The sequence below is a fragment of the Lepus europaeus genome, chromosome 15 (genome assembly GCF_033115175.1).
Source record: "Lepus europaeus isolate LE1 chromosome 15, mLepTim1.pri, whole genome shotgun sequence".
In the NCBI taxonomy this organism is placed as follows: Eukaryota; Metazoa; Chordata; class Mammalia; order Lagomorpha; family Leporidae; genus Lepus; species Lepus europaeus.
In genome coordinates, this window is record NC_084841.1 from 58,761,939 (window position 1) to 58,778,113 (window position 16,175).

The 16,175-nt window shown below is 48.0% G+C and overlaps 2 protein-coding genes across 3 annotated transcripts in view; one reads left to right on the top strand and one right to left on the bottom strand.

Moving 5' to 3' along the window:
* The first annotated feature begins 5,702 nt into the window (after positions 1–5,702).
* FCHO2 (FCH and mu domain containing endocytic adaptor 2) overlaps positions 5,703–16,175 on the top strand; it is a 142,178-nt gene continuing 131,705 nt past the window's right edge. For both annotated transcript variants that reach the window (XM_062212237.1, XM_062212236.1), the window contains exon 1: positions 5,703–5,811. In XM_062212237.1, the coding sequence (XP_062068221.1) occupies positions 5,776–5,811 (36 nt within the window). In that variant the 5' untranslated portion in view covers positions 5,703–5,775. The remainder of the gene's footprint in view (positions 5,812–16,175) is intronic.
* On the bottom strand, positions 13,623–13,952 carry LOC133774449 (macrophage migration inhibitory factor-like). The gene has a single exon (XM_062212148.1). It carries the CDS (start codon positions 13,950–13,952, stop codon positions 13,653–13,655), a length of 300 nt encoding a protein of 99 aa, XP_062068132.1. The 3' UTR covers positions 13,623–13,652.

A 16,175-nucleotide genomic window follows, 5' to 3' on the forward strand; every position in this document is an offset into this window, starting at 1 on the left:
ACCTGGGCCATTTTCCACCGCTTTCCCAGGCACATTAGCAGGGAGCTGGGTCAGAAGTGGAGCAGCTAGGTCAGGAACCGGCACCCACATGGAATGCCTGTGTTGCAGGCAGTGGCTTAACCTTCTTCACCACAATGCCAGCCCCAGTGACAAACTTCTTTGCATGTTTTTACATTATTTTTTTGACTTTTCAGTAATTTCTCTTTTCTTACTTTTGAAACCCCTATTGGGTTCCCTGTGGTGACCAGCAGTGTGACCCCTGAACAACCTGTCAGATGTTGCTCTTCTCCCACAAATAGCAAGACATGGGAGCCCTTGGGAGAGTACACGTCCTCCTGGAGCAGAGAGGGTGCCCCATCAGGAAATGGGCTGTCCATGTGGGCACTCAGGACAGAAGAAAGGTGTGCCTGACACGTGCTAGGCCGAGGATGTGCTGTGCAGAACGTGTTCAGCTCTATTCTGCAGCTCTATTAATGTGGTTCTGCCTCTTGGCCCCCGCATAGCAATCTGCCTGCCTACCTTCTGCTAAGCTTTTGCTTTTCTTGCTGTTTTGCAAAAGCTTTTGCTTTCAACACCCTCTACCCTTCTACTGAGTAAGGAAAACAAGTGAATACTGGATTCAGGGACCTGCGTGCTTCTTTTCTGCTTTAATGAGTATAGCTCTTTTGCCACTTGTCAAGTATGAGTACACAGAAGGCCTCCTGCACCGGACACAGGATGCTGTGAAGAAATTAGAGAGGAGGAGTCTTTGGGGGCTGCTCCTCCACCACTCTCATCCTGCAAACAAGAGGAAGATTTGCAAAATTACAGTGGAAACAAATAAGGAAACACGTTGTGCTTTACAGAGCATTCTTCTGAACTGGAAACTTGTTGTGAACGCAGTTTTGAGGAAATGCGTCTGAGATTAAGTGGTGATTAATGTGTTGTGAGCTGTGAACCCAGGACCGCGATTGGAAGGAGAAGAGAACCAAGGAATGGGAGGAGGAAGTGCTCTGAGTTCCTTGCCTGAGGCTGGCCGTCAACTCCTGGAGACAAGCCAGGTTTTGTAGACCAGAGAATAGAATATAGACTTAGGTTATTTTGTGCAAATTCCACCCCTTGCCCCATTTTTTAAAAGGTTTATTTATTTATCTCAAAGGCAGAGTTAAAGAAAGGGAGAGAGAGAGAGAGGGGGAGAGAGAGAGAATCTATCCATTGGTTCTTTCCCCAAATGGCTGCAATGGCCAGGGCTGGGCCAGGCTGAAGCTAGGAGTCTGGTTCTCCATTCCAGGTCTCCCATGTGTGTAGAAGGGTCCTAAGCACTTGGGCCATCTTCCTCTGCCTTCCCAAGTGCATTAGCAAGGAGTTAGATCGGAAGCAGAGAAGCTGGGACTCGAACTGATGCTCACATGGGATGCCAGTGTTGCAGGTAGCAGCTTAACTTGCCTGTGCCACAATGCTGGCTCCAAAGTTCCCCTCTCTTATTTGCTACCATTTATCAAATTATGTTTTAACAATCCAGGAATTTGGGCTATCACTATAGCTTTGGGCCAGAGTTTGAGTGGGAGCAACAGCATCCCCTGAAAAGCAACATGTTGAGGACTGGTGTAATCTGAGAAAGCTCCTAAGGAAGATGAATCTAGTGGTAGGGATATCCACAAATGAAAGGTCAAATTGTTTATTAGCCCCTTGCCAACAGGAGGTCCCCTGCTAAACACATCTTGAATATTACTTTTTTATTACAAAAAATATTCTATCTTTTAAGAAGTATGCTCAGGCCGGCGCCACGGCTCAATAGGCTAATCCTCCGCCTTGCGGTGCCGGCACGCCAGGTTCTAGTACTGGTCAGGGTGCCGGATTCTGTCCCGGTTGCCCCTCTTCCAGGCCAGCTCTCTGCTATGGCCCGGGAGTGCAGTGGAGGATGGCCCAGGTGCTTGGGCCCTGCACCCGCATGGGAGACCAGGAGAAGCACCTGGCTCCTGGCTTCCGTCAGCGCGGTGCACCGGCTGCAGCGGCCATTGGAGGGTGAACCAACGGTAAAGGAAGACCTTTCTCTCTGTCTCTCTCTCTCTCTCACTGTCCACTCTGCCTATCAAAAAAAAAAAAAAAAAAAAAAAAGAAGTATGCTCAGGGCTGGCATTGTGACATAGCAGGTTAAGCCACCTCTAGCGCCAGTTTGAGTCCCAAATGCTCCACTTCTGATCCAGTTCCCAGCTACAGTGTCTGATAAAGGAGCAGAGGATGGCCCAAGTCCTTGGGCTCCTGCTGCCTGCTTCCACATGGGAGACCTAGAAGTTCCTGGCTCCTGGCTTCCACCTTGCCCAGCTCTGGTCATTGTGGCCATTTGGCAAATGAACCACTGGATAGAAGCTCCTTCTCTCTCTCACTGTCTCTCTCTGTTTCTCTCTCTCTCTCCCCCTTCCCATAACTCTGCATTTCAAATAAATAAAATAAATCTTTAGAAAAAAAAGAAAAAAAGCATGCTCAATCTCAAGAAATTATTTCGAAAACAAATATGAGAAAATCATACAGTACAAATTAATGATATTTTTACTTTCTTTGCCTGCCTTCCTTTCTTCCTTCCTTCCTTCCTTCCTTCCTTCCTTCCTTCCTTCCTTCCTTCCTTCCTTTCCTTCTTTCTGAAAGGCAAAGTTAGAGAGAAAGGGGGAGTAAGAGCTTCCATTTGGCCGGCGCCGTGGCTTAACAGGCTAATCCTCCGCCTTGCGGCGCCGGCACACCAGGTTCTAGTCCCGGTTGGGGTGCCGGATTCTATCCCGGTTGCCCCTCTTCCAGGCCAGCTCTCTGCTATGGCCCGGGAAGGCAGTGGAGGATGGCCCAAGTGCTTGGGTCCTGCACCCGCATGGGAGACCAGGAGAAGTACCTGGCTCCTGCCTTCGGATCAGCGAGATGTGCCGGCCGTAGCGGCCATTGGAGGGTGAACCAACGGCAAAAGGAAGACCTTTCTCTCTGTCTCTCTCTCTCTCACTGTCCACTCTGCCTGTAAAAAAAAAAAAAAAAAAAAAGATCTTCCATTTGCTGGTTCACTTACTACATGGCTACAATGGCCAGGGATGGACCAGACTAAAGCCAGGAGCCAGGAGCTTCTTCCAGGTCTCCCATGTGGCTGCAGGGACCCAAGCACTTGGGCCATTCTCCATTATGTTCCCAGGTACATTAACAGGGACCTGGATAGGAACTGGAGCAGCTGGGACTTGAACTGACATCCATACAGGATGCTGGCATCACAGGCAGCAGCTTCATCCACTACACCACCACGGCATTTTCTATAAGCTCTAGGACCTAGCAGCAATGAAAGAGCTGAGCAAAAGCAATGAACTTCTTGGGCCTCCCAGGTGTCATCCACCCGGACATTGCTGTTGGGCGTGCTCATTCCTTGTTTACTGAGTGACGATTAGATGGCAGGCTTTATAAGCAGTGAGCTAGGTACTGTTGTCACCTATGTCAGTTTTTAACAATTTCAAAATGTATCTAGATAAGGAAGGGCTAAATGTGTGAGGCACAAATACTTCAAAAGTGAATGAGCAAGCGCCCCACTCCGGGCCTTATCTGTGCTCTGCCAGAGTGTATGTGCATCGGCGGAAACCTCACTTGAGAGCGCAGAGGTGGCTGATACCACCCACATTCTTTCTATACTACACCCTCTTGTCTGAAATTTAGTAACCGTAATCATGGCTTACTACAAAATTCCACAACTTAAACACCAGGCAATTATAACACATGGTGTCTGGGCCCTAACGAACCTTGTGAACAGCTAAAATGCACAGAAGATTATCTTCATGGCAAACCTATCCCTATTATCTGGGGGCCAGAGGGCAAGAGCAGAAACAGAGGTGAGTGTACCACATACAGCTCTTTTGCATACCATGCTAAACGGACAGCGTTGTAATCACGTGTTGGAAAACTAGAAGGAAAAACTATGTTCCACACAACCAGGAAACAATGCTTTGTTATACAAGAAATCTATTACTTTCCGCCCTAGAGGAAGGGTTTGACAAGCTAATTTTCTTCTCTCTGACCTAGGTACTTCTGCTACTTGAATTCTCCTGAACTCAAAAGCAGCTGTAATTCTCACACATGCTCACAGCATTTAAAGTCTACCTTTTGTTTGGATAACATGGGGCAAGAGACACAAACCAGATTTTCCCTGGGGGCCTGAAAAATGCTGGTCATGGGAGAGGTAATTAGTGGTTATGGGTCCGTGTTCAGTAGATCGTGAATGACACAGGGCCCTCACGTGCTTCGTAATAACGTGGGTGTGATATTTAAGAGCCTCCTAAGCGCGGATTCTGACATAGGGGCCTCTCGCACTCAGGTCTCATTGGGGAAGTGCTGCTTAGCGATACCAGCCCCCCACTGAGTAGCTCATTTGCAGGGTGACCAAAGTGGTTGAGTTTTTAAAACAATTCTCTGCATCAACATTGTTCGAGCTAGCCTGATGGCTTGGAGTCCTGTGGCATCATTTCTATATTTGCTTTTCTCAAAAAGTAGGTGTAAATGAATGTTACGAAGACTTTTTACACATGCTAACATACGCAAAAATAGGGTGACATCATCCACTACCGCTTTACCGTCACCAGCTCTGGGTATCAACTACTCCCCTACTCATCCTCCCTCCATGAATTGTTCTTGAGCACCTAGATATCTTACCGTGAAATAAGGGTTTCTAAACGGTGCACTTAAGAAGCAGTCGCCACAACACCACTATGCAGAGATCCCCTAGTCTACAAACACCCGACAGGTTCACCCCGGTGGAAGGCACCACGTGGTTCTCCCTTCCGAGATGAAGTTCCCCATGAAGACACACTGTGCGTTCACGGCGTTCCTGACGCTTGAAATCCCAAGGTCTAGGGGACATACGATGTGTACGCATAGCTAAGACTGCATCACACCTGTCTGCGGGGCTTGGCCTCAAGAAATGCAGATTTTGATCTGGCTGATCTGGCGACAGTGAACTTGTGTTTCTTTTTTTAACCTTTGGAAAGCAAGGCGTGGGAAGGGGATTTAGTTTCTCTATTAGGCCGCGGCGTGTTCAAACTTGTTTCTTTTTCCAAAATGTACATGTTGCTAAGAGAACCATGGTCTTCACGAGCAAGTCCTTGAAGAGACTTCTTTAAGCTGCCGCGGGGGCCTTCCTGGGTCTCCGCCCGGCGGGCGGGCCGCGGCTCCAGGGCCCTCCGGCGACACTGGGCGTTTCCTCCCTTTCCGGCCTCGGAAAGTTTTGTTTTGGTTCTCGGTTCCCAGTCAGGGAAAGGCACCCTGTGGACCGAAGGTTTTGCGCGGCGCCCCGAGTGGCTCGCCGCCAAGTTTCCTCCACCCCAGCTTGCCCGGACTTTGGTCCGCTCGAAGGCCCGGGGAGGCCAGTCTCGTTGAGGCGGGGGCCGAGGGGCAGCGCCCCCTCTCTTCGTTCCGGCCTCGGTCCCTGGCTCAGTGCCCTACGCGGCGCACACAGGCGCGGGCAGCCTCCCAGGTGACTCCTCCGGGACCCGGTTCTCCACCATTCCCAAGAGAAGACTCAACCTCGCCGCGCCCAGGCTGCAAGCAGCCAGGGCGACCAAACCGGGAACGCGGCCCGGGGCGCATGCGCGCACCGAGGCCGCGGCCGCTGAGTGTTGGCCCCGCGGCGGCAGCCGCTAGGTGGCGCATGCGCCCTGGAGGGTGCGGGCCGGTCTCTGGGAAGAAGGCGGCGAAAGGCGGGGGCGCCGTGGGGGCCGGGTCCGTGTTTACACAGCGGCGGGCGGGCGCGGACACGGAACCCGGCGCGGCGGTGGCGGCGGCATGATGGTCATGGCGCATTTCGTGGAGAATTTCTGGGTAAGTGTAAGGGTGCTGGAAATGGTGTGGCTTTCGGAGTCCGAGGCTTTCGGCGCCTGACCTCGGCCTGCGTGCGCGTCGGGCGGCGGCGGCGGCGGCTCCTCGGGGCAGGGCGAGCGTCCCCGGACCGCGGCCGGCCGGGTCCCGCCTGGCCGCAGTCCGGCGGGAGATGGGTCGCCGGCCGATAGGGACCCCCTGGGCTCGCAGCGCTCCCGGGGGCGGGCCTGTCAGCGCGGCGCGGACGCCGAGGGGCCGCCCGCTGCCGGGGCTGGGACAAAGCGCCGGATGGGGCGGGAGACGGCGCCCGGGCCCCCGCGGAGGCTCCCGGCGCCGAGCGCGCTGCGCGCCGAGCCCGGGCCCGCGGCGCCTCCCGCTGCGCGCCGAGCCGGGGGCGCCGGCCGAGGGGGCTGAGCCGCGGCCGCCGGCGCAGGGCCCCCGCCGTTGGCCCCCGGAGCCCGTGCGGGGTCGGGCTGGAGGAGCTCGCTCTCCGGGCCGCGCGGCGCGTGGGTCTGCGCCCGGGACTTTGCCTCTGGGCCTGTTCACAAAGCGAATGGAAGTTGGCTTTCGTGGAGCTGCGCTCGCTGGCCTTGGGCGCGCCGAGGCTTCCCCCTCGGCTCCGCGGCTCCTTCCCCTTCCTCATTCTTGCACGGCCCTCCTCCTGACTTGGCGGTAGGTTCCTGCCGGAGCGCGGCTTAGCCTCCCTGGGGAGCGTTTTCCTGCAGTTATTGTTTGGTGTCATGGAAGTACGCGAAAGCAACATGTTGCCTCTGCTGTCTGAGCCGAATCTCGCCTTGACGTCCGGGTCCCGGGTTAGGGACGGTTTAGGGCTATTTCAGGGAGGGCCCTTTGAGTTGGGAGGGAGCGCATCTTCAAGTCCTAATTCTCCGGGTCTCCAGCGCGGGCGAGCTTAGGAGTCAGATCACTTCGTGCTAAGTTGTCCGCAGATTTCCTTCCACGACCAACATACATGCTAGGCATGAGATGTGTGTGTGTGTGAACAGCTTTATTGTGGTACAGTTCCCATCCTGTACATCAAACCCGTCTAAAGGGTACATTGCAAGGTTTTTCATGTGTGCAAACATCCCCGCGGATCGATTTTAGAGTTTCATCACTTCAGAGAGAATCCCCGGATCGTTGCCCCCACCCCGTGCTGGCCCTGTGTAAAGAATCTGCCCCTCACCTGTGTAGCTCAGTCTGTTTTGCCTGTATGAAAGCGGAGCCCTTGTGGCTGGCTTCTGTCAGTCAGCGTGTTTCAGGGGTCATCCGTGGTGCAGTGTGTGTGAGGACTTGATTCCTTGTACGACCCACGTTTTATTTATCCGTTCCTCAGTGCTGGCCACTTGTCCCCCTCTCACCCCCACATTTTACTTACTGTGAATAACACGTCCATAAAGATTTTTGTTCAGGTTTTTGTGTGAACGTATGTTTGCAATTTTGCGGGGTATTGGAATGGCTGGGTCATATAGTAACTGTGGTTAGCATCTCGAGGAACTGCTGAGCTATTTTCCATAGTGGCGGCAGCATTTTTACAGCCCCACCAGCAGTGTCTCAGGGTTCTGGTTTCTGCACATGCTTATCGACGCTTGTTCTTACCATCCTTTTTTTTTTTTTTTTCTCTTTTGCGCCAGGCAGAGTTAGTGAGAGAGAGAGAGAGACAGAGAGAGACAGAGAGTTATAGACAGTGAGAGAGAGAGACAGAGAGAAAGGTCTTCCTTCCGTTGGTTCACTCCCCTAATGGCCGCTAAGGCCGGCGCTGCGCCGATCCGAAGCCAGGAGCCGGGTACCGCCTCCCAGTCTCCCATGCAGTGCAGGGACCCAAGCACTTGGGCTATCCTCCACTGCCTTCCCGGGCCACAGCACAGAGCTGGACTGGAAGAGGAGCAACCGGGACTAGAACCTGGGGTGCCGGTGCCGCAGGTGGAGGATTAGCCAAAGGAGCCACGGCAGGCCTGTTACTATCTTTTTAATAATGCTCAGATGAACGGATGTGAAGTGGTATCATTGTAGTTTTGATTTGCATTTCTTTGATGGCTAATGATGTTGGGCATCTTTTCCTGTGCTTGTTGACCATGTTTACATACATACTTTTTTCTAAGATTTATTTTTATTTATTTTAAAGGTAGAATTACAGAGAGAAAGGGAGAGACAGAGAAAGAGAGAGATCTTCCATCTGCTGGTTCACTCCCCAAGTATCCACAACAGCTGGGGCTGTGCCAGGCAGAAGCCAGGAGCCAGGAGGCAGGACCTTCATCTGGGTCTCCCCAAGTGTGGTTCAGGGGCCCAAGCACTTGGGCCATCCTCCTCCTTTTCCAGGCACATTTGCAGGGAGCTGGATCGGAAGTGGATCACCTGGGACTCGAATCACTGCCCAGATGGGATGCTGGCATTGCAGGCACAACACTGGCCCCCGTTTTTATGTATTTTGGGGAGATTGTTTAGAGCTATTGCCTGTTCTAAAAATTGAGTCATTAATGTTTTTAGTATTGAGTTGTAAAAGTTTGTTTTTCTTTTTGTATTTATGATACACATTTCTTATAGGAAGTATGATTTACAGGTATTTTCTCCCATTCTGTAGGCTACCTTCAATTTGTTGATGACATCCTGTGTTGCAGTTTTTAATTTTGATACAGTTTTGTTATTGTTTCTAAGATTGTTTGGATCAGGTACTGTGGCACAGTGGTTAAGAACCAGCTTGGGATGCCTGCGTCTCATCTTTGTGGCTCAGCTACTCTGCTTCCTGATAATGTGCCTGGAAAGTGAGTCTCTGCCCCCTCTGTGGAGACCTGGATGGAGTTCCTGACTCCTGGGTTTGGTTTGGCTCAGCCCTGTGTGTTGCTGGGATTTGGTAAATAAACCACTGGTTGGAAGCTCTCTCCCTTTCCCTCCCCTCCCCATTCTTTGCCTTTCAAATTAATAATAAATAAATCTTTAAGCAGCTAAAACTTAATCCAAAATTTATTTCTTTTTTAAAAAAAGATTTATTCATTTATTTGAAAGGCAGGATTACAGGGGAGGGGTGGAAGGAGAGAGAGAGAAAACAGTCTTTCATTCACTGGTTCACTCCCCAAATGGCCACAACAGCCATGGCTCAGCCAGGTGGAAGCCAGGAGCTAAGAGCTTCATCCCTGTCTCTCTCTTGAGCCATCTGCTGCTGCCTTCCCGGGTGCATTAGCAGGGAGCTGGATGGAAAAGTAGAGCAGCCAGGACTGGAACTGGCTCCTGTATGTGATGACCATTTGCAGTAGTGGCTTAACCTGCAATGCCACAATCCTTGTAAGGACTTTATAGTTTTAGCTCTTCTGTTTAGGTTTGTGATCCATTTGAAGTTAATTTTTGTGTTTGGTGCAAGGAAGAGATTGGATCTCATTTCCTTCCTTCCTTTCTCTTTTTTAAAGATATATTTATTTGAAAGTCAGAATTAGGGAAGGAGGGGGAGAGAGAGGTCTTCCATCTGCTGGTTCACTTCCCAAATGGCTGCAGTGGCCAGAGCTGGGCCAGGCTGAAACCAGGAGCCAGGAGCTTCATCCAGGTCTCCCATGTAGGTACAGGGCCCCAAGCACTTGGGCCATTTTCTGCTGCTTTCCTAGGCACATTAGCAGAGAGCTGGATCAGAAGTGGAGCGGCTAGGACTCAAACTGGTGCACCTATGGGATGCTGGCGCTGCATACAGCAGCCTAACCTGACCGCATCCTTTCACAGGTGGGTATTCAGCTGTTTCAGCACCATTATTGAAAAGGCTCCTCTTCTTGTTTTAAGATTTATTTATTTGAAAGTCAGAGTTAGAGAGAGGGAGAGACAGAGATCAGTCGTTCATCTACTGGTTCACTCCTCAGATGGCCACAAAGCCAGGGCTGGGCCAGGCAAAAGCTAGGAGCCAGGAACTTCCGGGTCTCCCACATGGGTGGTGGGGGCCCAAATACTTGGGCCATCTTCTGCTGCTTTTCCCAGACCATTAGCAGGTAGCTGGATTGGAAGTGGAGCAGGTGGGACAGGAACTGGTGCCGTTTAAGGATGCCAGTGGTGGCTTACTCACTACACCGCAGAACCAGCCCAGAAAAGGCTCCTCCTTCCCCACTGATAGTTGTGACATCCTTGTAGAACAGTTGGCCAGATGTGGGAACTTCAAAAAGTTTGTGGAAAATGGAATTGAAAGATAAGTTTATGTTGGTGTGAAAACATTTTGAAAGCCATGCATGGTTTTTTCATAACACATATTTTCCATATACATCTGTGAGACGTATGTTTTATTTCTGAATTTTCAATTCTTTTCTATTAATGCCAGCCGCTGCCATGCTGTTTTGCATACTGTAGCTTTACATAGAAAGTATGGAATCAAGAGATGTGAGTCCTTCAGCTTTTTTCTTTTTCAAGATTATTTTGGCTATTTCATGTCTTTTGCATTTCCATATGAATTTTAGAATTAGCCTGTCAATTTTAGATGCTTTTACAATGACAATTTAGAGAAACTTTTATAAAAATTCTTTAAAGTTGTTGTTCTTATCAATATGGAGATGCATTTTGGAATCAAGTCAGCAAATTTATTGTAAAATATGCAGAACGTTTTACAGTTTTGTTTCTTTTAGTTGAGCTTTGAGTATAGCCTTTTTTTGATGTGTTTGGCTATTGTGAATAGTCTTCTGTGAGTATTCTTGACATTGTTATGTGGCCCGTATTTTCCCTGTTAATAGAGGAATGAGAATAACCTTGGATATCTGAAATCTAGGGAGAGCCTCAATTTTAATTTATGTTTTAATCTTTACCTTCACCTCCACTATTGAGAACAAGATAGTAAAATGGATTGCATTTTGCTTTATTTCCCAGCCAGGAATTGGGGTTGAATGCTTTCAGTTGGAACTTTGAAAGCTCCAGAGGAGACTAAGTGAGCTACCAGCTGCAGTCTAGGAGCCGACTGAATAACCAGCTCCTGAGAGGTTGTTGGTTGTTTAAAACAATTTAAAATTTACATTTTTTGTTATCATTCATAAAGTAATTCCTTAAAACAAAGAACTTACAATGTTGATTTCACTTTTCCTCCTAATGTTTAAAGTGGCACTATCAAAGATAATTAAACTTGGCAAAGTTCAAAACATCAAGTTGTATATGATCAATATGTTCAGTTTTTTTCAATGAAACATTTTAAAAAAAATATTGCCAAAGTTAGGTGATAGGAACCTTTGAGGTTTTAGGTTTCTAACCAAACAACCTGTTAATTGTCTTCTCCTTGCCCCTCATATATATATAAAAGACAAACCTTTTTTGTTATGGCATTTTGTTAGAGGAAAGTTTGAATCATTGAAATTCTCTTTAAACTCTTTCGAAAGTAATACAGCCTTCCTTTTTCTTTATAGTTTTTAACTAAAACTCTATACTAAATTAAAAATTCCTCTACTTAATGCCATAGTCTGAAGGAAAAATGTATTTAAAACTTCTTACACAACAGGTGTTTTATTGCTGATAAGTCATTTTTTTGCCACAAAGTACAGTGCCTTTGATTATCCAGCTGAAAGCGTTTTTCTTTTCTATTAAAACATGGAGGAAAAGTAATTTTGATAGTATAAATGCACAGGATTGCCTTTAATATGTAAAACAATTTTTAGTGCTTTAAAAGGTTATGTAATGTTGATATATTACAGTGAGGAATTGTCTCTGTACACTGCTTCTTCCTTAAAGGTTGAGGTGAATACAAGTTTTTGATATTCTTGAGAGTTTCTGTATCAGCATCGTGCAACAGTAATTAAGTTGTCTATATTTTTATATATACCCAGATTACTTAATTCAGCAGTAAAAATATTAAAGGAGTAAATTTCATAGGTAATAATTATTTAAGGAAAATAAAGAAGTAACAACATACTTGAGTTGAATACCTTGTAAACCTCATTGTATGTATTAAGTCAAGTCTACCTCAATAATGAAACATTTACTCAGATGGTATGTATCACGTAGTAATGAACTGACTTTTTTTAGTTAGGTTACTTTTCCCAGAGGTTATCTACAGTCAACACATCAAAAATTAACAAACAACAAACATCTTAGGTATTTTTATCCTGAAGGTTTTCCTCATTTCTGATAACTATTTAACCTGAACAGAAGTCTCCTTTCATCTGCTTGTTGATTTCACTGGTATTATCATACTTTTTTTTTGATCTAACATTACATGGATAAGCTGGAGGATTAAATGCTATTTAAAATCTGAAATTTCCTGTTAGTAGGATTTTGGAAGTATAGCATTGTTATATTTTTGCTTGATTAATCTGAATTTAGTATTCTAGATGAGAGACACACATACACATTTTTAGCGATTATTTATTTATATGAAATTTTAAAAATAATATATATATTTAGAAAATTAGTTCAGGTGACCATAGAAATACAGATTATATGCTGTTTTTTTATTACTTGAAATTTTCTTATATTGGAATTTGGGATACCTGCTTCAGATATGATCTCTTCAGATGATATGCTAAAACTGTGTGCGTGTATGTTTATAATTTGTTTTACATGATTTAATATTATTAATGTACAAAGAGAATATGTACAGTATAAAATCTCCCTCCTTTTCTCCAGGCAATAGGATCTTCAAGATAGTCACTGTAACAATATCTTCTCTCTCTTTTTTTTTGAAAGATTTATTTATTTGAAAGCCAGAGGTACAGAGAGAGGGAAAGACAGATCTTCCATCTGCTCATCTACTCTCCACATGGCCACAATGGCCAGTGCTAGGCCAGGGCAAAGCTAGGAGCCAAGAGCTTCTTCTGGGTCTGCCCTCTGCTGCTTTCCCAGGCACATTATCAGGGAGCTGGATAGGAAATGGAGCAGCCAGGACTTGGAACTGGTGCCCATATGGGATGCTGGTGCTGCAGGCAGCAGCTTAACCCTCCATGCCACAATGCCGGTCCTGCTACTAATTTCTTATTAGCTTGCCAGAGATAATTTATATATATACAAGAGCAAATAGCATAAACTGTTGAAATGTAATATTGTTTATTTATTTGAAACACAGACAGAGACAGGGATCTTCTGTCTGCTGATTCATTTCCCAAATTCCTGCATCGGCAAGAATGGACTGGGTGAAAACCAGGAGTCTGGACTCAGTTTGGGTCTCCCACTTGTGTGGCAGGGACCCAAGTGCCTGAGCCATCAGCTGCTGCCTCCCAGACCAGAGTGCACATTAGCAGGGAGCTGGAGTGGAGAGCAGAGCCCGAGACTCCGAACCAGGCACTGTGATATTAAATGCAGGCACCCCAAATGACTTCTTAACCCCTATCCAGTGACTGCCCTTTAAATGTATTATTGTGTAACTGTTACCTAGCTGGCCATGTCCAAAGTATTTTCACTGCAGCAAGCTATGAAAATGCAAACTGCAGATTTATGTAATGTGGTTAAGAAGATTTGACAAGAAGACTTTATAAAAATTTTATAGGCTTTTAGATTGGACTAATTTTATTGTGAGGCCCTCAAAATTTGAAGGAGTGTGTTGTATATTTTGCTGTAATCTTAGAAGAAATGTGGAAGTGAAAATGGATACTGATTTAGTCTGCATAAGTGGAATTCAGGGGAAGGATTTTAGAACATTGACATTGGAAAGGATAATAATTTGATGTCTGGGTTCTTTTCCAGCTCTTACACACTGAATCCTAAATGGCCTAATCCTTTCACAGCTGCTTTTTTTTTTTTTTTTTTTTTTGCCGTGGCGTCTCAACCGTTTATTTCTTGTGCGCGGGAGAGCGAGGGCGCAGAGGGGCAGAGGGGGACGCGGGCAGGGGTGGCGCGGCAGGCGGGGGCCCGCGCGGCGCTCTGGCGAAGGTGGAGCCGGTCCAGCCCACGTTGGCCGCATTCATGTCCTAGTAGTTGATGTAGATCCTGTGGGGGCTGACGCGCAGGCGCTCGGACAGCAGGCCGCACAGCAGCTTGCTGGAGGTGCGGTTCTGCGCGCCGCCGATCTTGCCGATGCTGTGCAAGCTGCAGAGCGCGCACGGCTCACTCGAGCCGCCGAACGCCATGATCAGGTCCAGGACCACGTGCACCGCGATGTACTGGGCCGGCTTGCCCGTGGCCTGCGCCAGCTGCTGGGTGAGCTCCGAGAGGAGCCCGTCCGGCACGGAGGCACGGGGCATGTTGGTGTTCACGACGAACATCGGCATGGTCACAGCTGCTTAAATTATGTAGGTAAAGGATGGGAGAACAGTTATGTTTTGACTTATCCTGCACATCTGATTAATAGAAACCATTTGGAAGTGGTTATTCAGTCATAAGGTTATCTCCTGAGATTATCTTACACATAATTCTAGAATGGTTGGTAGAACCACCCTAAGAAACCCAAATGGAAATGTGGTACCATGGGGACTTACAAAGGAAAGGAATAAGGGCTTGACTTTCAGTTTTCTTTGTGAAGGAACACTAAAGGGTGCTAGTGTTGGAAGAATCTGGTCCACAGACCTAAGCATAGTTGGTCAGGTGTGCAGAGAAACTAAAGCTACAGCACAACAGCAGCTGAGATCCATGATCACATCAGTTGGTAAAGGTGCGGGAGGGTGTTGCTGGAATCTCCAGTCAGAGAGGGTAAAAGTGGGAAGCAGTGAACTGTGTGATTGTTGCAGTTGATTTCTCAACAGTGTTGCAGTGGATTCGGTTCTGAGAGGAAGAGCGTGTGTGGGGGCAAGAGGTGCAGGGTCACCACACAGACCCTGGGAGTCAGGTGAAAGCAGGCCTGAGGTGAGCAGTCTGCAGACTGCTGAGTTAGTACAACAGCTTATATAGCCAAGACCAGCCAATCCGGTCAAGGGGTGGTCTGTGCCCCAACCAATCACAGCCTGTTGCCAGTCAGCCTCTTGTTGCCTGGCAGTTTCTGAAACCATCCAATCACGGCCTGCCGTCAGTCAGGCTCTGTTGTCATGTGGTTTCCGAATCCATCCAATCATGGCCTGTTGCCAGGCAGTTTCTGTTGTCAGCGGCCATCTTGGCATGACCTTTGCACCTCAGCGGTCATCTTGATATGACCTTTTCACCTCATTCCACCACATGTGATGAAGTGGAGATGTTTTTGTTCCCCGGTGGTTTTGCAGGAGTAAAAATTGTGGAAGAAGTGTAATCATGCCTTGAAACCAAGGAGTGCGTTTTCAGTCAGGAGACTGAGTTGGGAATTGAACCCAATGCTCTTTTTTTAATGTTATTTTTTTATTTTTGACAGGCAGAGTGGACAGTGAGAGCGAGAGACAGAGAAAGGTCTTCCTTTTACCGTTGGTTCACCCCCCAGTGGCCGCCGCGGCCGGTGCACCGCACTGATCCGAAGCCAGGAGCTTCTCCTGATCTCCCATGCGGGTGCAGGGCCCAAGGACTTGGGCCATCCTCCACTGCACTCCCGGGCCACAGCAGAGAGCTGGCCTGGAAGAGGGGCAACTGGGACAGAATCCGGCCCCCGGACCGGGACTAGAACCTGGTGTGCCGGCGCCGCAAGGCGGAGGATTAACCTAGTGAGCTCCGGTGCCGGCCCCCAGGTGCTCTTATGTAGGATATGGGAGTCAACCACTAGGCTAAATGCCCATTCCCTTGTGTTCTTTTTTTGTTAATGATTTATTTATTTAGTTGAAAGGCAGAGTTACAGAGGCAGAGAGAAAGGGGAGGGGGGAGTCTTCCATCCGCTGTTTCACTCCCCAGATGGCTGCAAAAGCTGGTGATGCGCCGATCTGAAGCCAGGAGCCAGGAGCTTCTTCCAGGTCTCCCACACAGGTGCAGGGGCCCAAACACTTGGGCCATCTTCCATTGCTTTCCCAGGCCATAGCAGAGAGCTGAATCAGAAGTGGAACAGCCAGGATTCAAACTGGCACCCGGATGGGATGCTGGCACTGCAGGCGGTGGTTTTTTACCCACTGTGCCACAACACCGGCCCTCCTTCTGTTCCTTTTTAAAAGATTCATTCATTCATTCATTCATTCACTTAAAAGGCAGAGTGACAGAGAGGCAGAGATCTTCCTCTGCTGGATAACTCTCCAAATGGCTGCACTAGCCTGGGCTGGGCCTGGCTTGGCCAGCCTGAAGCCAGGAGCCGGGAACTCCATCCAGGTTTCCCACATGGGTGGCAGGAACTTAACTACTTGAGCCGTCATCTCTTGCTTCCCAGGACATTTGCAGAAAGCTAGATTGGAAGTGGAGTATCCAGGACTCAAATTGGAATTTTAATGTGGGATATGGATGTCCCAAGTGACAGCTTACCTTGCTGTGCTACAGTGCCTGCATCACTTTGTGTTCCTTTGAAGATCCTATATGATTTTGGACTTCCATCTTCCAGGGATGATAGAACTTTTATTTTCTATTTTGTATCAGAATTATTTGCAAAGATAATCTTTACTTGTATTGGATTTTACACA

Coding starts and splice junctions, on each gene's coding strand:
- LOC133774449 (XM_062212148.1), bottom strand. CDS start 13,952: ATGCCGATGTTCGTCGTGAACACCAACATGCCCCGTGCCTCCGTGCCG.